General features: G+C 42.4%; 3 protein-coding genes across 9 annotated transcripts in view; all 3 read left to right on the top strand.

Annotated features, from left to right (window-relative positions):
* Window positions 1–605: 605 nt before the first annotated feature.
* On the top strand, window positions 606–10,279 carry p2rx4a (purinergic receptor P2X, ligand-gated ion channel, 4a). Of its 2 annotated transcripts, XM_017493149.3 has the most exons (12): window positions 609–1,060; window positions 3,057–3,204; window positions 5,069–5,140; window positions 5,994–6,066; window positions 7,389–7,485; window positions 7,785–7,865; window positions 7,952–8,093; window positions 8,361–8,494; window positions 8,611–8,704; window positions 8,982–9,047; window positions 9,756–9,851; window positions 10,041–10,279. In XM_017493149.3, exons 1-12 carry the CDS (start codon window positions 933–935, stop codon window positions 10,059–10,061), a joined length of 1,152 nt encoding a protein of 383 aa, XP_017348638.1. In that variant the 5' UTR covers window positions 609–932; the 3' UTR covers window positions 10,062–10,279. The 2 variants fall into 2 exon arrangements, with proteins under 2 accessions (XP_047017663.1, XP_017348638.1); XM_047161707.2 differs by lacking the exon at window positions 5,069–5,140 and having other exon boundaries at window positions 606–1,060.
* Window positions 10,280–10,916: 637 nt separating this feature from the next.
* Window positions 10,917–22,087, top strand: idh3b (isocitrate dehydrogenase (NAD(+)) 3 non-catalytic subunit beta). Of its 3 annotated transcripts, XM_047161706.2 has the most exons (12): window positions 10,917–11,069; window positions 12,109–12,282; window positions 12,667–12,787; window positions 13,137–13,197; window positions 14,015–14,147; window positions 15,239–15,372; window positions 15,808–15,910; window positions 16,039–16,185; window positions 16,360–16,454; window positions 16,770–16,830; window positions 19,239–19,336; window positions 21,321–22,087. In XM_047161706.2, the coding sequence occupies exons 1-11, from the start codon at window positions 11,025–11,027 to the stop codon at window positions 19,326–19,328; spliced, it is 1,164 nt and encodes a 387-aa protein (XP_047017662.1). In that variant the 5' UTR covers window positions 10,917–11,024; the 3' UTR covers window positions 19,329–19,336; window positions 21,321–22,087. The 3 variants fall into 3 exon arrangements, with proteins under 3 accessions (XP_047017662.1, XP_017348634.1, XP_017348633.1); XM_017493145.3 differs by lacking the exon at window positions 19,239–19,336; XM_017493144.3 differs by lacking the exon at window positions 21,321–22,087 and having other exon boundaries at window positions 19,239–20,274.
* Window positions 22,088–22,513: 426 nt separating this feature from the next.
* Window positions 22,514–23,089, top strand: part of ptpra (protein tyrosine phosphatase receptor type A) — a 33,908-nt gene continuing 33,332 nt past the window's right edge. For 3 of the 4 annotated variants that reach the window (XM_017493139.3, XM_017493138.3, XM_017493137.3), the window contains exon 1: window positions 22,515–22,882. The gene's annotated coding sequence lies outside the window, so the exon portion shown is untranslated. Of the gene's footprint in view, window positions 22,883–23,089 lie in introns of all 4 variants that reach the window. The other variant, XM_017493140.3, reaches the window with a different exon arrangement.

Raw genomic sequence — 23,089 nt, 5'->3', positions numbered from 1 at the left:
AACCGACTCTATTAATGATCCGTTCTAAAGGATTCGTTCTAAACTCCTCCTTTCAGAGAGTATAATTTTCTCTGATTGGTCAGACGTCCCAGTCTGTTGTGATTGGTCTACCGCTGTCAGCGAGCAGCCGATGTAGGTTTGTACAGGAAGTAAGTCTGGAATGATCGACCACTTGTTTCGGCTATTCATAATAGGTCAAAGTCTGTTTGTCGTGCGCTTTGATTTTTGAAACTTTGCAGACTTTTTACATTCACAAGCAGCTCTACAACACACGACATGAACTGTAATATTTGAAAAACCATAATAGGTGCACTTTAATAGGTAAATTAATTGATCAGAGGGTGAAATACAACACACACACACACACACACACACACACACACACGTGTTAGGCTTTTATTTGTGCACAGAACAAATGTTGGGAATTATGGAGTGTATGGTGTCTGCTTCATCCGACATAGCTTCATCCACAGGCTTTGAGAAGCTTTTGGCTGCTTTATTTGTTTATTTATTACTAACCACCAGATGGCGCTGTTTTAGACCCACTCGAACCTTTGAATCTTTTCCTGGAACAATCAGGGGAAAGCGTCAGTGCTTTATGAGGCTTCATTTCCCCAGTCACGTACTACAAACAACTTAAAACGAACGAAGCATTAAAAATCACAATGTTTCAAATGTATCGCATTTTCTCTTGAACTCTCTTTTCCGCCATCATCGAAACCGAAAGTAGCCTTGTATAAAGGAAGTTATGTCAGTCGGGACAATCAGAGCTCAGCAGGATGTTTGAGTGGTCGGAGTTTTTAGTGCTCTTTGTGTTAATTAGTTACTAAAACATGTGACTTTATTTTCGCGAAAGCAAGAAGAAGGAATCGTGCGCGTCACAAGGCGATTTTCAGCTAATTTACCTGGGAAACGTTTTAAAGAGAAACAGCATGGGGTGCTCCTCAATCATCAGGTGTTTCTTCGACTATTCCACTCCTAAATTCTTAGTGATCCAGAGTAAGAAAGTGGGAGCTATTAACCGCCTGTGCCAGGCTCTGGTTATAGCATATATCGTAGGGTAAGTGTCATTTTATAATCTCGGTGTATGTTATTAACGATCATTTACATCAAATTACAAATCGGCGTCCACATGCTTTTGAGAAGCTTCTGGCTGCATTGTTTGTTTGTTTGTTTATTTATTTATTACTAACCACCAGATGTCGCTGTTTTCGACACACTCGAAGCTCTGAATCTTTTCCTGGAACAAGTTTTAGTGCAGAATAGAATAGAATAAAATAGAATATGGTTGTTTTTTTTTGTTTTTTGTTTTTGTAAGACTAGGAATTGATATATTATCATTTCTTTCTTAAAGAAGGAAACTTATTTCTCATTTGTAAGTCGCTTTGGATAAAAGCGTCCGCTAAATGAATACATGTAATGAAATGCAAAACTAACCATTCATTTATTTATTTATTTATTTATTTATTTATTTATTTACGCATATACAAAATACACATATACAAAATCTTCTACAGACAAAAAGGAACGGTAGTCGATAAATAGACAGGAAGGAAACCGTTACTGATTAAATGAACTCGCTTATGTAATTTGTAATAAGAGAGAAGAGAGTTTAATGAGTGCACACGTGGGACAAACAATGGTGATCAGTGATTGGTCGATGAGAACAGGAGCACATTTCCCTGGGGGCGTGGTTAATCAGAACTAGCTACTACAACCCCTCTGCAAAAGCCCCTGCAGCCCCAACATTTGTTCAGTCCTGATACCTGAGCACATTCACCCTTATGAAATATCTGGACTATTCCAAGGGAACAGGAAGTTGTATCATCTGCATTTCCTGAAGGTCATGGGAGGGGGAAAAACATGTTTTTACTGAGGTGCTTGGTGTCCCCTGCAGTGATGCTGCCTCCAAAGCAGACCACATTCATGCCACAGGCCATAGCCTGCTGCACATGATGAAAGACCTCAACCTCCTCAGAAAGAAAACTTCGTCAGTTCAGTCCAGTCTTTTGTTCGGGTAGATCCCCAGGTACTTGTAGGACAGCACCATCTCCCCTTCCTCCCCCCGGATCGCAACTGGTTTGACGGGCTCCTTAGCATACGGGAAATCTGCCATGTTTGTCAAGCTGCAGGTGATTTTCCCTGCACCACAAGACAAAAGTCCTCCTCCAGTTTCTTGTGCTCCGATTCATCTTCATTTTGCGGATGCACCCTACAACGGAGGAGTCGTCATTTCCGCAGGTGGCAATAGCTGGTTTTGTACTAGAAGTCCAATGTATACACAATGAAGAGAACGGGAGACAGCATGGTTCACCGAAGTGCTCAAGTGAATAGACATTTCTGACACACAGTTCTGGAGCTTTACAAACTGTGGTCTGTCAGTCAGATAGTCCATGATCCAGGAGACATTAACCTGAGTCGGAGAGGCAGGATGGTGTAAAAGGCCCTGAAGAAATCAAAGAACATGAAGCTCTGATTGTTTCCAAGTTGGAGTGAGTGTTAGACGATTATTTGTATATCCCCCTGTACAGTCGTCACCTCTAAGAACTCCTCCGTGTTCTTGGTCAGAGACCTTACATCGCAAAGGATGATATAGGGCAGCTGTTACTTTTATTCAGGAGCCGAGCACTCACTTTCTTTCCATGGGATTTCTTGCAATACCAGCCTCGAGATACAGGTAAACAAAGAATGCAGAGCAAGCAGCAATTCTCAGGTGTACAGTAGGTGAATGTTTTGCATTCAGTATGTGGGTAAGACAGTCAGTAAGACAGAAAAAGTGGCAAAGAATGCTTACACATAGACTATACTTGCACAGACTATACTTACAGATAAGTGTGCCTGTAATGTCACGTGTAATGTCTGTAATTATCTATCTATCTATCTATCTATCTATCTATCTATCCAAAATGTAAGCTGATATAACGTAAGCCAAACTAACTGTTTAGATTTGATTCAATTGTGTATTTAAAATGTTCGGGGTTTTTTTTTTATTTTTTTTTTTATAATCGTAAATGCATTTCTAACGTCTGCCTGCTGAAATAAATATCTTTGCACAGATATGTGTGTATTCTGAAGAAAGGCTACCAGGACACTGACTCCGTCATCAGCTCAGTCACGATCAAGGTGAAAGGTCTAGCGCTGACCAACACGACGGACTTGGGCCTGCGGGTTTGGGACGAGGCCGACTACATTGTTCCCCCTCAGGTAGTCCATTGCTCTAAGAACGATAAGGTACCGTGCAGAGCGATCGGAATCGAGCAAAACAACTTGGATTATGGTCAAACAAAGACCCGCGTTCCAATACTGTTTTCAGCCTCCCTCGTCACTCTCCCATTAACGGCGTGACGGGTGGAGTCGAAGCGATGACGTAGTAGCGTTACATATCTGGATTTCCTTTCCAGCTTGCTAACCTGTCAATGCGTTAACCACCAAGCAGAGCGCTGTACCGAGATCACGTTGGTTTTCACGTACAGATAATTAGCTGGTTACGTAAAAGCAGTTTGAACATTGGAAAATCATAATAATGCTTATTATTATTTAAACAAGCCTAATTGGTTCATTCTGGGTTCTTCAAAGGAAGTTCATCTTAAACCCTACATATTATATAAAAGCATTTACCTTTGGACAGACTGATGGTGAAGCTTGTCGTTTCACCGTGCTCAGACAATACTTGTGTGCTGTTGCTCTACTGTCCTGCGTACCATCAGTTTAGGGTATTTCCTTACTGTACTTATTACATTGTTGATAATGAATCGTTTCTTTAAAGTGTTGGGTATCTGACAAGGAGGACGCGTTTGTAAAACAGGATTGGAATGCAGGATGAAGGCGTGGGAATGGATTTGATTCAGGGTGCTTCAAAAGGATTCTCTGTGTTCGATTTCTTTGATTTTCTCTAGGCGATGTTAGGATTTCTTCAGTATTACCCCTTATTTATTTATTATTATTATTATTATTATTATTATTAGGCTTCTGAAATGTAATATTCAGTCTTATCTATCATAAAAAGCACTAAGCATAATGTACTTTTCATAAGTGTTCAAAAGATTTATCCTGAAAGTCATTCATTTAAAATCCAATTCTGGAAATTTGTGCATCAGTGCAAGAGAAAAATTGTGACGCATCTAAGAAACAATTCTCTTCCCTGTCCCTTTTGTAAAGTCGGGCCGTGGTAGCACATACACTCACTGATGGATCTGTGTGAACTGCAGAACCTGGGCTACACTGGTCGGTGTGGTGTTGGGCTTGAGTGTGAAAGCATCTGAATGTTTATTTCAGGAGTTTAACTTCACGACTAGATCGTTTCAATGTTTCGATGAGTTTAGCTTCACGTGTACGGAGAAGGTTCACACTGGTGGTGGTGTGTGTGTGTGTGGGGGGGGGACCTCATAAATACACAAATGGTATTGTGTTTAATTTGTATCGTGGACAACGTGCTACACTGAAAAGCAAAACCTTCACTGCGTTGCTCTTATAACTCGACAGGCCATCACGTTCACTTCGGACTCAAGTTCAGCAGTTAATTCTCAATCGGATGTTTTGGGATGTATTGATTTATTTGTTTTTGTAGTGGCATGGTTTTCGCGTGTCGTTAACGAAAAGCCATTCCGTTTTGTTTTAGCAGTACGATTTCTCTCTGGCACAAAATCTTACCCGTACGTTTAATGCCAAGTCACTCGCAACTGCTACTTTGATATTTCAGAATGAAGAAAATTCGAATACTGAATTCATTAAAGAAAAATAAGTTGACTGTAAGTGTCAACTATACAGTATATCATATCTAATCTAATCTAATCTAATCTAATGTCTTGGCGCGTTAAGTGGTTTCGTTTGATTCGTTTTCTTTGCGTCCTACTGCTACCACTAATGTGTGCCACTACAGATTGCCTGTCTTGTTATAGATAACAAAATGAAGTAAAAGCCATTGTACCTCTTGGTTTGTCTTCTAATGGGTTTATGTTTATTGGATTTTTGTTTCTTTAAAGAGACCGCTTTGAGCCAATATCCAGGTAGATTTTGCTCGACAATGAATGAATTAGGATTTGTGTGTGTGTGTGTGTGTGTGTGTCAGGAGGAGAACTCATTCTTTGTGTTGACAAACCTGAACATCACACCAAACCAGACACAGTCCCAATGTGCTGAGGTAGGTCTTTTTCCTGATCCCTGATATACACCCTGTGATAATGCCGTACAGTATTCATACTAATATAATATCTAACATAATAACGTAGTCTTCACTTAACTCCCAGTTGTATTTGTGCATGGCTGTGTGCTGTGTGCTTCTTGTCTTTTAGCAGGACTCAGCAAACGGTGAGTGGATATCGGTCTGTACTGTGCATGTTGGTAGACTCGGCTTATCTCCTCATTTCTTGTCAGTAAGGAAGTGAGACTTTGTGGGTAGAGGCTGCTTGCATGCTAGTCTCTCACACTGATTCTAGCAAATTATATTCATAGGGGAAAATCTATGTACGATCGACACCGTGTTGCTGCCTCACAGCTCCAGCGTCCCCAGTTTGATCCTGAACTTGGGGTACTGTCTGCGTAGAGTATCTGTGCGTGTTCTCGGTGTGCGTGTGGGTTTCCTCTGGAGTCCTCCGCCCACTGTCTGGAAACTTGTAGTCGAATCTGCCCTTAGGTGTGAGGGTGGAAACGTACAGCGAGGCGAAATAAGACCGAATTTATTTCGAAAATCATTCGTAGGAAACGTTTACAAACGAAATTTGTTGTTGATGAAAATCACCTGATTTTAGACAGGGGCCATTCTAAAGCGATGGTCATAAACGATCATGCGAATAATAACGCTAACATTAGTCCACAGTTCCATTGAAAATCATAGCTCTGTTCTAGGATATTTTAAATGATACGTTATGTATCGCTCAGTAGATATGAAATCATTGCACGTTCGTCGCAAGGCAGAACATTCCAAGATTTCGTCATATTAAACTTGATCTGTAGGCTTTGTTAAATCTAATCATCCTACATATTGTCTCTTATAGAATCCTGGACCTGAGACGTCATGCGTCTCGGATCGAGACTGTAAGAGAGGATTTCATGACAGCCGCCGAAATGGTAAATTCCAGCCTTGAGTACAGGGAGATTACAGAAAATGTTCCTTCTTCTTTTTCTTCTCGTTGTCACCTCATGACCGTGATCATGTGGGCAACCGATAAAACGTCCGTTCTACTATGTAACTACTGCTGACTATTTGTTATTCTTCCTCTGATGTTGCCTGGTCGCAGTAGGTTGCGTAGCCCTAAGAAAGTAAAAAGTAAGCTCCTTCACCACATAGTTGCATCAGAAACGGAAATGCAGAGAAGGGCACCACTAAATGTGGAAGTCCACGCTAGCTGGTTCTACCGACTGAAGTGCCGTCTCTCTTTGTAATACAGTTCCATCTGCAGCGCGTTGGACGACAATGAAACGATAGCCATGCAGCTTCCTTAAAATGGCTTTCGTTTCATTTCATGCATATCTTCTGTCGTAGAAGTCCCCTACCTATTAGACCGATATCTCCACTCTTCCTCTAGACTCTGGGACCTTGATTTCCAAATGAAATGCAACATTTACTTTCATCTTCCCCGTGATTGTGTGTGTGTGTGTGTGTGTGTGTGTGTGTACTGAACCAGACTGAGAGATTAAAGCCTCAGGAAACCTTCGCAGGTGTTTTGAGTTAATTAGCCGTTTAGAGCTCTTCTTCTTTTAGAGCTCGGCATTGCTGTATTACGGATTCTTTATTCGGATATTTCTGAGATACGGGATCTTTTGATCTCCATGAGCTGTAAGCCGTAATCATCGAGATTAAAACAAACAAACAAACAAAAAAAAAAGGCTCGAAATATTTCATTTTATATGCAATGAATCTAGAATATATGAAAGTTCCACTTTTTGAATTAAATCATGGGGGAGAAAATGTACTTTTCCATGATATTTAAAAAAATTTTTGAGATGCACCTGTACATCCTCCATCAGTTCCAAAGAAATCTGCTCTGCTGGTCTGGAAATATGAAGCAGGACATAAGGATAAGAATGTACCCGTGGTTCTGCGACGGAGTATAGGGCCGCTAGGCCTCCTTGATCACTCTGGGTTGATGGATGGCCAGAGGACGAGTTTACGCACATATAGGCTAAGGGCTATCCACATGGGGTCTCGGTCACGAGGAGACGACTTGGCTGCAAGTAAACGAACAAACAGGAATACTTTACTGCTTCCAGAGGAATCCACCTTGACACCCTTCACTCAGTGATGGAACAACGGTTACAGATTTAACCTTTTTGTTTTTTATCTGTATTCAAAATATTAACACGATTTGTGTTGTAGCGTTATTGTAGCGCAATATTATTGTGTATTGTTGCAGTTTATACAATTTTTTTTTTTTTTATATGACTTTAAGGTGTGCAGACAGGCAGGTGTGTGAACTTTTCAGAGTCAGAGAAGACGTGTGAGGTGTTCGCCTGGTGTCCTCTGGAGAAAAACAACAACCCTCCGAAGTAAATTCCTATTACTTTATTTATTATTTGCTTGTTTTTGTTAGTGTCATTTCCAAGTAACAGGAAAGCACGTGTTATGTGATTTGTTTGGTTGTATTTACTTTGGTTACAGTTATAACGCGTCATTGCTTGATTAGAGTGAGTTCACCATTTATTTATTTATTTATTTATTTATTTATTTATTTATTTCGGATTTGTCTCATCAAAGATTTTTGATGAATGACTGAGAGACTTGACTGTTTGTGAATATGGGAACAGATTTCAAATCAATTTTTTTTTTTTTTTTTTTTGTCCCTTAGACCTCCAATGCTAGCGGACGCAGAAAACTTCACCGTCCTTATAAAGAACAACATCCGATACCCCAAATTCAATTTCAACAAGTAAGTTGACTCTTTACATGCGATACAATACTACAACATGAACAATATTCTATCATTATTATTTTTTATTGTTTTCTTTACTACAGGCGAAACATACTGCCCCATGTAAACAGCACCTACTTGTCGCAGTGTGTGTTTAACCGTAAAACGGATCCAGACTGCCCAATCTTTAGACTCGGAGACATCGTGTCGGAAGCCAATGAGGATTTCCAGAACATGGCAGTTCAGGTAGAAGAACTAATACAGGCTATTTTGTTTTAGGAAATATTATGAGAAAATAAAATGAAATAGTTCCGTTGTAAAGGTTTTAAACACAAAATTCTACAAAATTTAAACTGAATAGGGGGGGGGAAAAAAAACAACCTCTTTATACAGGAGCTGTACAATGATGGGTTGTACCAATTCAGTTGACTGGTGGGGGGGGTGGGGGGGTGTTTAGACTGCAGACATGAATTAATTACTTGTGGACGTACACTAATTCGACTCGGTCCACAGGGGGGAGTGATGGGAGTGCACATCCGCTGGGACTGTGATCTGGACTTGTCTGAGAAGTCGTGTGTGCCTCAATATGCATTCCGCAGATTAGATAATAAGGATCCCGACAGCGTTGCCCCGGGATACAACTTCAGGTTGGCTATAATAACCTAATAGAGGTACAGAAATGCATCTCTGGGATGGATTGCCCATTGATTGTAACTGCGTCTTCTGCTACGTTTCTCTTTTGATGTGCATGTCAAAATGACAGGTTTTCAAAATATTTCAAAAACGCAGACGATCAGGAGACCAGGACGTTAATCAAAGGCTACGGCATCCGCTTCGATGTTATGGTCTTCGGGACTGTGAGTCTTTGTCTTCAGGTCTACTAAAACAATCCATGTGTTAATGATTTAAAATGGTGCGAGCAGTGGTAGCTCCGGGGTTAAGACATTGGAATGTCATGAGTTCAAATCCCAGCACCACTAAGATGAACCTGCTGGGCCTTTGAGCAAGGCGCTTAACCCTCAACTGCTCAGTTGTATTTAAAAAAAAAAAAAAGAGACGTGTAAGCCGCTCTGGATAAGGGCGTCTACCAAATGCCGTAAATGTCAAATTGATTGCCGTTTGTTGATTACACAGGCAGGGAAATTCAACATCATCCCAACGTTGCTCAACATCGGGGCTGGCTTGGCACTACTTGGCCTGGTAAGTGCTTTATGTATTGATTTAAAAGAGGGAGGTAAGAAGGGGAAAGTCACGATTTAGGCCCACCTCATCTTGAAACATATTGCGCAATAGTTGTGAAAAATTTGAAAGCGTAAGAATGCTGACCCAGGACGAATTCTCAGTGCGATTAAAGCGCTTTGTGTAAGTATTCCACCAGAAGTCTGCGATTTGGATAGGGACGGCATTAGGCAAGGAAGTAATCAAGGGCCCAAGGCTAACTCTCTGATGCTCCCACCACCATGCTTCACTTCGGGGAAGTTGTTATCAAGGTGATGAGCAGTATTGGGTTTCTGCCAAACAAAGGATTCTGTGCCATTCTGGTCATCAGACCAGAAAGCCCTTCCCCACATGTTTGCCGAGTCTCAACACGCCTTTTGGCAAATGCCGAATGGGATTTAATATGTCTCACAACGTTTCCATAAAGCCCAGCTTTGTGGCGTGTCCAGGCGATGGTTGTTCTATGAACAGCTTCTCCTATTGGAGCTGAGGATCTCTTCAGCTCCTTCAGAGTTACACTTGGCCTCTTGGTTATTAACCGATATTGAGTAGAAGTCCTTTTAAAAAAAAAAACAAAAAAAAACAATTTGTGTGTAATTCTGTATGCACTGTTGTCTTAGCCTATCATTGCAGCCCAATTCAGGTTATGAAGTTCATCCTGGAAGTTTGAAAAACTTTATGGTTTTCCAGGTGAATGTGGTGTGTGACTGGATTACTCTGACTTGCATGCAAAAAAGACACTTTTACAGAGAACAGAAATACACATATGTCAATGACTATGAGATGGTGAGTATTTTTTTTTTTTCATTTCTTAAGCTCTTTAAATCTGTGCAGACATCACGCACTGCATTACATTACTAAACATAGTTTACACCGGGGACTTGAAGGACTCTTCTAGCAGTATGTTTAACCAGCATTCATACGACCTGGTCAGTACAAATGCTCAATTAATGCAGTTCTTTGTTTGTGTGTTAGTTGTCCAGTGACGTCCCGTAGAAGCTCTGCTCTCTGAACATGAAGATTTGCTGGATGCTCATTGAATCGTGTTAATATAAGTACTTTGATTACCGTGTAAAACATTTTTGACACTTTCCTGCACCAATTAAATTGACTGCGAACAAGCTCACTCAGTTAACTGTCAAGTTTTTGTAATTCATGTTGATCAATTGAGTGAATCTTTAATAAAAAAGTGTATTTATATACTGTATATTTCAGTGCAGTTTCCGTGCTTCGTTCTTTTTTTTTTCTTTCCGTTCAGTCTAGAAATGTTTTTAAAAGTGTTTCTAGACCTGTGATTATCATTCCAAACGTGCCTTAGAATGAGGAAAACTGTGATTTATTTATTTATTTATTTATTTATTTATTTATTTATTTACATCGATCATCAATTCATCCTTGAAGATAACCGAACCTAACTGTTCTGAACAAAAAGAGCTGAACGACGAGCATAGAAAACACACTTTCACCTCAGTAGTTTCTTTATGGAAGTCTCACTACGTGACTTGGACAATGGGCTTTCATTTCAAGAATATACAGTCGTGAAAAAAAATAAGTGCCTTTTTTTTTTTTGACACATTTGGACAAGAAAACTTTTGATCATGTTTGAAACAGTGATTTTTAAGTGAAAGCCACTCTCTTATTACAGCCGAGCCTACAAGAATGGCCTAGGGCTATGATTTCTTCACACTGATTCAAGGGAAGTGGAATGCAGTGCAACAGGGAAATACATTCATTTAAAAAAAAAGAAAAAAGAAAAGGGGAAAAAAAAGCCATGTCCTGATGCTTGGTGGCGCGCGGTGGCGGCAGAGAACCCTACACGCTTTTGTTTGATGAACCGATGAAGAAGAAGAGTGACCCCCCCCCCCCCCCAAGCCTGTGGGCGTGGCTATTCTCGAAAACGGGTGGGAAAACAACACATTTTTGCATGATTACCACACGGCATCCAGACGTTTTTCCTTCATGATGGCCGCCGTCTTGAGGGGAAGCCTTGTATCATTGGCCAAGGTGAGTGCCAGGCCGATTATTTGATACTAAATACAGAACCGTCCCTTTAAGGTGAGGAGGTTGAACTTAATTAAACACAAAAGATGTCCATGCAAGTTCAGTGCAGTATGTGTAGGAAAAAACTAACGGTCCCTCAGCAGCTAGCATAACGTGCTAGATAATGTTAGATGGTAAGCCAGGTTGGACTAAATTTCTTCAGCTATTGTGTTAAAAAGCCGGACATGTTAAGAGAATATTGTTTTTTTTGAATATTGAATATTAATATCCCGTAGAGCTTGTCAATTTTGTGTGTGAACGTCTTCTTTAGTGGCTAATGTTAGGACTTGATAAGGGCGTCTCTTCCCTGATCATCAGCTTTTCAGTGCACTGAAGAATTATCCTGATTCATTTTTTACGCGTACGCTAGCGTGTGCGCACAGTCGTACGCATAGCCTTTCAAAGTACTCCATTTGACATGTACGCGTACGCAGGCGGTCGACGCATGCGCATTGCAACTTGCACTACCGCACCTGGCCTACAAGGGTCAGTAGAGAGCAGTAAAGCAGGTCTTCTGCTGTGAAAGACGACAACGAAGACGAATCACAACAACAGGAAGAAGAATGCTTGGGCAATCTCTTGCGCGATTAGCACCCATATACAAATCCTTATACTCTTTTAAGGCTAGAATTATACAAATGCGGATACTTTCGAACCTGCACTCGTTTCCGTCTCTTCCGTTTATTCCGCTTATTCTGCTTTTTTCTTGGACCACCTTGAGAATCAATGGACTTGGGTCACTGCTGCCACCTTGTGGAACAACTAAACAATAGTAATAATGGTTGGTTATATTATATAACGTGCCGGCTGCCTATCAAACATAAATACCGAATACAACAATATCGACAGACATTTAGATTCTGCATGAAACAGCTCACTAACGCAACACTTTCTTACAGAATTAAGACTGGTCCACGTGCATATAAAGGTTTGTCCCGTGAGCATAGATGGTTAGGTGACCTTTTGACCGCTGCTGACCGTTTCCTGTTTGACCCGTCCACAGGGCCTGACTGGTGCTGCCATAAAGCCGTTGTGTGCGCGCTCGCTGAGCCTCTCGGCCAATCAGAATGCTTCAGAGACTCCACCGGCGCGGGCCGACAGCACCTTCAAGGTCACGATGGTGCCGGGAGACGGAGTCGGACCTGAACTCATGATGGCTGTGAAAGAAGTGTTCAAGGTAAATGTAAAGCTCTTCCACACGAGCAGAACGGTGACGTTATATTAAAGCAGCAGAAGCTTTTTAATCCCAGTAGTTCCAGTGTCCAAAACTCTTGTCTAGACCAGAGTCTTGAGGAGGCCTGTGACAGGATAAGTGGTGAAGAAGGAAATCTGAAAACGTTATAATGTTAACATAACGCTAGTACAGAGGTAGAGAAACGTGTATTTCTACTCTGATCCAGCCGCCGAAGACTAAGAATGACGTGCTGTTTCCTTCGATGATCTTCCAGTTTGGCTGACTTTAGATTCCCCTGACGTAAACTGTTCCTACAGACTCGTTTTAGAGACTTAAATGATTGCATATCAGCAGTTTCCATCCCTCTCTCTCTCCCCCTGCCTGCAGGCTGCCGACATACCTGTGGAGTTTGAGGAATTCCACCTGAGTGAGGTGCAGAACATGGCGAGCGAGGAGAAGCTGGACCAAGTGCTGACCTCCATGAAGACCAACAGAGTGGCCATCAAAGGTAAAGCCGAATGTTTATAAATCGTGAACACGCTGACGGTTATGTCAAATGAATCGAATAGCAACGTGTCACAGGTTTCCTAATTCGAAGGTGCGTTTGGAATGATCGGTACAGGTCTAGAAACGCATGAGCCTTGCCGTCAACTTCATCTTCATCACTTCTAGATTGAAAAGGAAAAGAAAAAAATACGGAAACTGCACTGAAATTCGCTCCTGTTCAGCAAAAGAATCATAATCTTTATACATTTGCACAGATGCTATGTTTAATCATTATCATAGTTCAACAGATTCACTAATAAGGGTTGATAAAGATTAGTGTGTTTGTTTGTTTGTTTGTTTTCTGGACGTAGGGAAGATCCACACACCGATGGAGTACAAAGGAGAGCTGGCTTCCTATGAGATGAGACTAAGGTCCGACTTCATTCACAACACAAACGCGGTAGCACTACTGCGGATGAGTAGCAAGAAGACGGGAGTTAAAATAAAATGAGCGTGTTCAACTGTCTGACTTTAGAGCATCGAATAAAAGATAAAAGAAACAAGACAGACCGTATTGTTTCATATTTACAAAACCCGGTAATTTTATGCGACAGTTTAATTTCACTCGAACATGATTACTGTATATGGCGGCTTAGTAGTTCGCCCGTTCGCCTCGGTTTTCGAATCCCGGTGCGCGCCGAGTTTGCATGCTCTCCCCGTGCTTCGGTGGATTCCTCCGGGTACTCCGGTTTCCTCCCACAGACCAAAGACGATCAGTACGTTTACATGGACAACGATAATCCGATATTAACCCGATTAACACGATATTCTGATTAAGAAACTAGCATGTAAACCGCGATTTCTGATGACCTTAATCGGATTAAAGTCATACTCGAAGTAAACACAAATTAAGACGTGTGGAGTGTTCCTGTTTTAGTCGCATTATCCACGTGCGTTACAGACATGTACACACCTTAATCACACTATTTTATTATTATTATATAATATAATTAATATCAACTACATTTATTAATGTTGCACCAAAATTTCAACCCTGGTAACTTTCAGCTGAAATGAAAATTTTGCAGTGGTGCGTTGAAACTGTTTAAGTAGCAGCTGACCGATAGTTCTAGAAAAGATGTCTGGTTACACTGTGTTGAGATATATATTTTGGCTCCTGAGTATATATGTGTGTGTGTGTGTGTGTGTGTGTGTGTGTGTGTGTGTGTGTTTCTGTTTCTGATGACAGGAGGAAGCTGGACCTGTTTGCTAATGTGGTTCATGTGAACAGCCTGCCGGGTTACAGCACACGCCACAACAACCTGGACCTGGTGATCATCCGCGAGCAGACTGAGGGCGAATACAGCTCACTGGAGCATGAGGTCTCTCTTTCTCTCACTCGTGCTCTCTCACTCTCACTCTCTCTCTCTCGTTTTCTCTCTCACGTGCTCTCTCACCCTCACTCTCTCTTTCGTTTTCTCTCTCTCGTGCGCTCTCATCAGCGCTCTCTCTCTCTCTTTCTCTCTCTCTCATACTCTCATATTATATTGCACAAAATTATTTATATTTCTAGAATTTTTGAAGCTGAGAGGAGCCGTCTGGGACATGTGCTGACGTGTTTTCTTAACCCTTGTCACTAACTAGTCAAAAATGATACCCACTCTTAACTCTTTCAGTTTGTTTTTTTGCGAAGCGGGAGCGGCCGAGAAAGGCCCGCTGTCATTACACAGTGCGTGAGCGGCCTCTAGAGGCGACATAAAAACTATCGCTGGCAAGTTTTGTTGCGTTATTTGCAGTGTTTTATATTCAATTCGGATGTGTCTATTTCAGTCTGTTACTTGGAGCGTCATTCATTCATTCTGGTTGCGTATATTTTTGTTTTACTTTAATATTTAATTGATAGTTAATGTATGTTAATATTTATATATTTATTTAACGAAATACAGTACATTTTCACGGTGCAGTCAGTAATGTTTATTTTTGTCATAAAGTTCAGCAGTGTTTTACTTTGAGTGTTACATTTTCATTCAGTCTCAATTTTAAAAACCATCGGTTGATTAATCGGTTATCGGCAGGTAGGCACCGCCCGACTTGATTATCGATATCGGTAAAATCCACCATCGGTCGACCTCTAAATGTGGTTTGTTGACCCGATGGGCTGTTTGTAGTGGCCTATATAATGAATATATGTTCTACACATATATGCTGTATACTGTATGTACAGTTACAATTTTAGAGTTTGTTCCCTTTATAAACCGACGTGCAGTTAGAAGGATGTGTGGTCAGATCAGGAAAAACTGGGTCTGATTATTACCGCTAGTTTGAAGAGTGTTTCTGTGAGTAAAACTAGTGGCTTTCTTATTTTTGTTCTTGTTTTCTGCCCAATCAAATGTGTGTGTGTGTGTGTATATATATATATAATATAAAATAATAAAAAACCCATTATGGTAAGGATTTGTTTTGTGTGCCGTAGAGTGTGACCGGAGTGGTGGAGTGTTTGAAGATCATCACAAGAGTGAAGTCACGCCGCATTGCCAAGTTTGCCTTTGACTACGCCACCAAGAAGGGCCGGAACAAAGTCACAGCCGTGCACAAGGCCAACATCATGTGAGCCATGATACTGCGTACATACTATCGGACCTGGTTTTAAATCTAGTACCAGTCTCTTTAACGAGGCATTCACACTACGTCACATGTTGCTTTTTATTTCATTTTTTTCTTCTTCTTTAAATATAGTCGATTTGACCGTGGAGGTCCTTCTGCATGGAAATTGTTGTTTGTTGTTACGAGCAGTTTTGGAAAGGACTTTAAGTGGCCTTGATCCTGAGGCAATGCCTATGTCGTTTTAAAAGCCGTTTTCTGCTCACAGTCTTAAACTAATGACGATGTTCAGGAGAGAACGAAGAGATGGCTTAGGTTCACTTGGGTCTTGAGATCATCTTAAATTTGTAAACAAAGTGTGTGTACAGGTGTGTTTGTCTCTGTATAAGAGAGTAAGAACTTTTTTTATTTTTTTTGTTTCCCCCCCACCGGCCCGAACAGGAAGTTGGCTGACGGGCTCTTCCTGCAGAGCTGTGCTGAGGTGGCTGAGTTGTATCCCAAGATCAAATACGAGACCATTATCATTGACAACTGCTGCATGCAGGTGCTGCGACTAACCGAACTCACCTTTTAGTTCTAAACTTTTCATTTATAAACATTTCCTTTCACCGGTTAATTCCATGCAAAGTTCAATCTTCATTTACAAGCTGTGTGCTTTGCGTTACCGTTTAGCTGGTCCAGAACCCATACCAGTTTGATGTCCTGGTGATGCCTAACCTTTACGGCAACATCATCGATAACTTGGCCGCAGGTTTGGTGGGCGGGGCAGGTGTGGTGCCAGGAGAGAGCTACAGTGCTGAATATGCTGTGTTTGAGACGGTCAGTGTTTTTAGATCACTGTGAAAACAAGTGACCCTGAAAATCACATATTGTGTCTATCTCATGTGTGTTAAAGACACACATTGTGTCTATCTCATGTGTGTTTAATCGCTTTTACAGATGAAACGTACTTTTCCGAGAAACATAATTTCTGTTTCATTGTCTCTCCACCAGGGGGCGAGGCACCCTTTTGCTCAGGCTGTTGGGAGGAACATTGCTAATCCTACTGCTATGCTTCTCAGTGCTGCTAACATGCTGAGGCATCTCAAGTAAGTTCATAACCTCCCTGCATCACACCCAACACCGTATACACCCCCATGTACAGGTGTGTCAATGAACACCTATACATGCAAACAATTGCGTGAATTGAACCGAACCAAAATTGCACAAATAGGACAGGCTCTGAACTGGAAAAACCAGGTTTTGAAATGCTTCGCTGTGCGTTATGCAAATGAATCAACGGGTTCAAATCGCTTTAATCGAATGCATCCCACTGTTGACCTCTCGTGTTTTGGTGGTGGAGTGTTGCGGCTTTAAACGCATGGAAATCATAACGTGTTTTGTTCATGTACTCTTTGTTTCAGTCTGGAATATCACTCTAACATGGTGTCTGAAGCTGTTAAAAGGGTTATAAAACAGGGCAAGGTAAGAAGCATTTGGTATTTGTGTGTGTGTGTGTGTGTGTGTGTGTACATATGTATAGCAGGATCTAAAAGTCCTCAACCAAGGTCTGTTTTTAAATAAATGAATAAAACATTTTCACTCGGTCGCTAGTTATTATGCAAACTGTGTAATAATAGAGAGGTGAACACAGTCTCGGTCGGAATTCCTTCGGCGTTGGGTGGAATTAGGATTAAAAACAATCCCGTGCACACTTCTACCTTTGAGACCGGATTTTGCACGTACTCGCCTCATGCAGTGTCGCTTGTCCCGGTGTCTCAACCATGAATACCCGACTCCATTAGTGCAATCCTGTACGTGCATAAATCTTGCTTGGGAAATATAATATAGATGTCGATAAGTGGTTTAAATACAACAGTTCTTGGACGTGGACTTTTGGGCCTGGAAAAGAACTAACGAGCATGAGACGTGTAAATGTATGTAGTGGTATGATGTGTGTGTGTGTGTGTGTGACCGTGGGTTTAGGGGGAAGTACTCCAGATGCCTGGATTCAGTGTTGCTGTCTGTTTTAAGTGTTCTCACCATGTCTGTGTGGGTTTCCTAGGTGGACACATGCGTACACACACACACACACACACACACACACACACACATGCGAGATACCCTACAAATGGACTCGCAGGCCATCCAGGGTGTATTCCATCCTTGTGTCCAGTGCTTTAGGACCGCTTCAAGTTCTAACTGAGAGGATGTTCTCTGCTGAACGTATATGATACACGTGGTACGAATGAGATCTCAATCTGCGACATCCCATCCACGACGTATTGTCGCCTTGCGCCTCGTGTCCCTGCGATAGGCCTTAGACGGAAAAGCTAGCACGTGGAGAACAAGGACAACAGAAACGTTTTTTTTTTTTTTTTTTTTCGCTCCGTGGTCCAGGTCTGATGCTCATGTGCCCATTTTGTTGGTGGATAGGGGGTCAGCATGGGCACACCGACACCGGTCTGCGACTGCGCAGCCCCAAACGCAGCAGGTTGTGATGCACTGCGTGTTCTGACACCTTTCTGTCATAACCAGCGTGAACTTTTTCAGAACTTTGTGCTTCAGTAGCTCTTCTGTGGGATCGGAACTGACGGGCTAGCCTTCGCGCTCCACGTGCATCAACGAGCCTTGGGCGCCCTGTCGCGGGTTCACCGGTTGTCCTTCCTTGGACCACTTCTGGTCGGTAGTACCCACTGCATAACGGGAACACCGCACAAGACCCGCTGTTTGGGAGACGCTCCGACCCAGTCGTCTAGCCATCACAATCTGGCCCTTGTCGGAGTCACTGAGTTCCTTACGCTCGCCCATTTTTCCTGCTTCCAACGCGTGAACTTCGAGAACGGACCGTTCACTTCCTGCCTAATAAATATACCCCACCCCCACCCCTGGTGCCTTTTTAACAAGCTAATCAATGTTATTCAAGTCACCTGTCGGTGGTTTTAATGTTATGGCTGATCTGTGTATGATGCAGTTGTGCTGAGTTATGGCAGAGGTGTGGCTAGTTAGCATGTCTTCGGTGGCGTCGACACGGTTTCGGCGTGACAGTTAACGCTTTGGAACCTGATCTGTCTGAGCAGAGTGTACAGATGAGAAGGGCGAAAACGCTCTGACCTCTTTAGGCAGCCGGTAGTCCAACGGCATTGTGGGAATTTTAGAGACCGTTAACTGGAGTGAAAATAGATGCGTCAATGCAAGAAGAGGTTCCATGCGAAGAAATGAGAAGTTTGTGCGTTTCGTGACGAATCCGACTCAACGGGAGTAAATATTTTAGCAGTGGTAGGTCGTATACGGACAAACGCGCCTTTTGTTCTTTTTAACACTCCTCCCGCGTCGGGACGCTATTGAAGACACGACGCAGAGGGACACGGCAGTGCTCAGAATATGTCTTCACTTCTCTCGGAAGCATTTCCGTCCTTAAATCGCTTTCGGCAGACGCTAATCATCATCATCATCACGTGGCGTTAAAGAAACCTGAAGGGCACACGTTGCTGTCTGGCTGTACCGACGAGGGTAAAGGACGGCGTCGGAAGTCGAAGCATTCCAGAACGGAAGTGCGTCGTGACCGTGATCGCGAGGAGTCCGTTACGTTGTTATGGATTCGGTCTTTCGAGAGGGTGTCGTTGAATAATCATAGTACGGATATGAATAAGCATGAAAACTATCCGGGCCTGGACACGACCGTGTTAATAACTACTGACGTAATTACTTTTTAACTTCTTTTATGCGTTTCCTTTTCCTGCACGCTCACGATTGTGTAACGGTGCAGTCTGAATCCGATCTGTGTAAGCGCTCGCTCCAAAAGCACTCCACGCATCTGCTTTGTTGTAGTATTAGACATTTAAATCTCTTCCTCGTGTGTGTGTGTGTGTGTGTGTGTGTGTGTGTCTCAGGTGCGGACGCGAGACCTTGGCGGTTACAGCACTACGGGTGATTTTGTCCGTGCCATCGTGGGCAACCTTCGTCACCGGCCTGTGCACTAAGGACCCTAGTAGGCCACGCCCCCTAGCCCCTCCCCCCCGGTTTCCACCCCTTCTGCCCTTACCATTTCCATCGCTTGCTCTGCTGCTGTCAGTGATTGAGAGCGGACTCTATCCGTATCACTGACAGTTTTTCCTCTGTTTTTTTTTTTTTTTCTTCTACTGTAATGTTTAATTTTGTTGTTGTGGTGTTTTTTATTTTGTTTTTCCTTTTTTTTTTACTTCATTGCCTCTGTTTTCTTTTTTTTGTCCATTCTTTTACTTTTAACACCTCTGCCGTAACACCCTGATATCCCCCGCCAAATCCAAAGCATCAGGGATGGGTCTCTAGTCCTGTTTATTCACGCTAGAAGTTCTCATGTCCGCCATTTCATTAGACACGGGATGTTCTAACCCGACTGCTCGGTGTTTGGGTCACAGGGGCAGCATTTCTTTCATCATCTTATACGTCAACCCTATACGTATCATGTCATCACTGTACTACTCATTTCATCAATATCTGCTAGTGTTCAGCATTCCCTAAAACTCCGTGAGCTTGTTTTCTTTGCGCTTGAACAAATTGTAGGTCACCTAAGTAGGTTAACGGGTCAGTGGAGCTCGTTCGGCTTTTTAAAACTGATTTCTCGGCTGCAGCAGCCAAAAAACAAACAAAAACAAAACTCAGTATGTACCCCAGTATGTCACGAAACAGAAACGGATTTTTACGCAGACGGATTTTCAACAGTATTGGAAAGGGTTAAGGAAATATTCTCAACACTGCATCATTTCATGCGTTGTGGCTTTATTGTTTAAAACGATGTGGGAGGAGAGAGGGTGTTTCTTTTCACCTCTAAAATCCCTATTTATGATCGAACTGCTTGTTTTTCAAATAAATACTTCTGTAAACAACAACAGAAAGAAAGAAAAGTGTTGGCACCCAGGCTGAAATAAAGACTTTTCTAGAAAATGACTTGGTCGTGTGGGCATTTTCTAGAGAATAGTCATCTCTCCTGATTCCTGTCAGGACTTTGTGTATCACTTCTTGTTGTTGTTGTTGTTGTTGTTGTTGTTTAGGAAAATGGGTTTGTGAAGCTACCACTTATAAAATTCTTAACCACCACCCTGCGCATTTCATACGCCTCTGTCCACACAACCTGCTAATTATCCAACCCATCATGCCTTGCACCAGGTGTGAGAAGACACTCATGCAGAGCATGCCAAGGACTTCCTATTACATTATAAAACCCATCTCTACGTTTCGTCAAGCATTTCTCTACTGTGTGATGCCAAATGAATCTTTCGAGTCTTTTAGATGACTCCGGGCTTTAAACCCGTCCTCAATGCCCAGGAGCACGTAGTCCTTCGTATACAATTTAAACCGGCGTAAATTCACACTGGCTAATAAAACGGTGCAGTGCAAGATGTGCTCTCTGTATAAATGTATAGGCTGTCCGAAGACCGGATATGTTTCGAGAGAGGTTGCAGAGCGGTTGATCATGCTGCCGGTGCGTTATAAGAAATCGTGGCTAAGAAAGAAAAACGAAGGGAGTCTACGTGTGTGGTGAAGGTGATATTTCTGCATTCATAGCCATGTGCTTCTTGTAAATAACGGCTGGACGTCGTCCGACGCGTCGATCCTGAGCTCGAGTTGCAGTCGGCGTGGAGTTTCGCATGTTCTCAAGACGCTTACCGGGATAAAGTGGTTACCGAAGATGGATGGAAAATGTGTGTTTCGGATAGATCCGGGTCGTGGACGAGCCAGGATTTCTCGGGAACGTTTTGGAACGAGTCAAGAATACGAGCGTCCATCTCGGGGTTACTATAAAAACACCCACACTCATAGACACCTGGTATTTTAGCAGAGTCAATCCACCTACTGCCGTGTTCTTTCGAGGAAACCCGAGACCAACCGAGAACGTGGGACATGGAAAACGTCAATATTATTTGGATAGCCTCCTCTCCGAACGTGTGGGTTTGTGTTTGTTTGTAAAATAACCGTCTATTTCTTTGGTACAGGTGCGCACGGCAGATCTGGGAGGCTACGCTTCGAGCGCCGAGTTCACGCAAGCGGTCATTTCCAACCTTTCTGCGTGAACGTGCTTCAGTGTCGTTACCGATGGGGTTGCAAAAATGCTGGCGACGCTACGCGTTCCCCAATAATATGACTGTGTAAGAAGTGTGCGCACTCTACATTTTCATGGGTGAAATATTCCTGGATTAAGCTATGAATTGTACATAAACAGTATAACATCAATGTAGAAAATGTTCATGTGTAAACGTGTTTAGATCGAAAAAAAAAAAAAAAAAAAAAAGTAGGGATCTCTACTTTTAATCCCCACCTGAACTTGTTAACTAGCTAAGAGGATGAATGAGACAAATGTGCTGGCTAGAGAGAATAAGCACAAGCTAATGCAAGCTACAGAAAGTGAAACACACAGCATGAAAAAATGTACACCCAGTACCAGCTTGACTGCGCCACACCGGTATTAACCAATCGGCTGCGCTCTTCTCCTCATCACACCTGTAGTGTCCTGACGGGGCTCTCAGTTCTGGCACCTCAACACCTTATCTTCAAGACTGAATTGTATGAGAGGAAATAGTTTGGATTTGAAATTGAACTATATATTATATTTATTTGTTTGTTAACTACTTATTCATCCATGAACATAAATAAATGTAATTGCTGCAACTCAGAATTGCATTATTGTTATTATTATTATTATTATTATTGATGTCAACACGCATATTAATTCATATTAAAGACCTTTGTTTGCATAAAGCCCCACACTGTGACTTTTTCTTATTATTATTATTATTATTATTATTATTTCAAGACTATTTATTTATTTATTTATTTATTTTATATATTCTGTACCACGGTATATTAGAGTTGAAATTGAATAATGAATATGAGCACAAAGTGCAGATTTTATATGTAATCCCCTTTCAGTTCCAATATGCTGCGTCAGACGGCTGAAATAACAATAACTTTGTCAATGCCCAAATGTTTATACACCTGACTGTATGTTTTATGATGCACATACAGTAGGTGTATTTAATGCAAGGCGCAGTGTCGCCGCAAGAGGGCGCGACACACCTGTGAACGATATGGGGGCGGGGTTTGATGTAAGCGCAGGGACGAGCCCCAAAAAAAAGAATGGGCTCCTGTGGGCGTGGTCTGTGCTGGGAAGGAGGCGGGGTTTGCCACTGGGAAAATCTGCTGCTTTCCCATTCCAATCGGCCAGGCGCAACATGGCGGACTAGGAGAGGCGGCACGACAGCGCCCGGATACAGCGAGTAAAACGCGGGATACAGGCACCCGGCGTTGCGGAGAGCACGAAAACGGATCCTGGTGGAAGAGAGGAGGAAATAAGACGAAAAACAGGGCACTTTGGGACTTGTTTGGACATGTAATTTTGAAGCAGGTTCCGAGCGGGCCGTGTACAGCGCAACCTCGGCACTCTGGGTGAGGAGGAGTCCGGGGCCGGGACATCGAGTGCTGGATACCAACTTCACAAACCCCCTCTCTTCAGTGCAGCTAATAAAGATCTACAGTGTGTGGAGAAAAGGGCGGTGAGGTGAGTTTTCTGAAATCACATTAACTTGATAAACTGAAGTTCAGGGTAATAAAGCTGAAAATGTGTTCAGTGTGAGGGGAATAATAAAGCGCGCTGCTAGGGAGGAAAGACAGCGTAGCTTTTAATGGAGGGCGGGGCCACAGCGCGCGCGCTCACTCACTCACTCACACACACACACACACACACACACACCATTCTACACTCACA

This window comes from Ictalurus punctatus, chromosome 18, assembly GCF_001660625.3.
Source record: "Ictalurus punctatus breed USDA103 chromosome 18, Coco_2.0, whole genome shotgun sequence".
In the NCBI taxonomy this organism is placed as follows: Eukaryota; Metazoa; Chordata; class Actinopteri; order Siluriformes; family Ictaluridae; genus Ictalurus; species Ictalurus punctatus.
The sequence above is the reverse complement of the archived record's forward strand: the minus strand, read 5'-3'. Positions and strand labels throughout refer to the sequence as shown.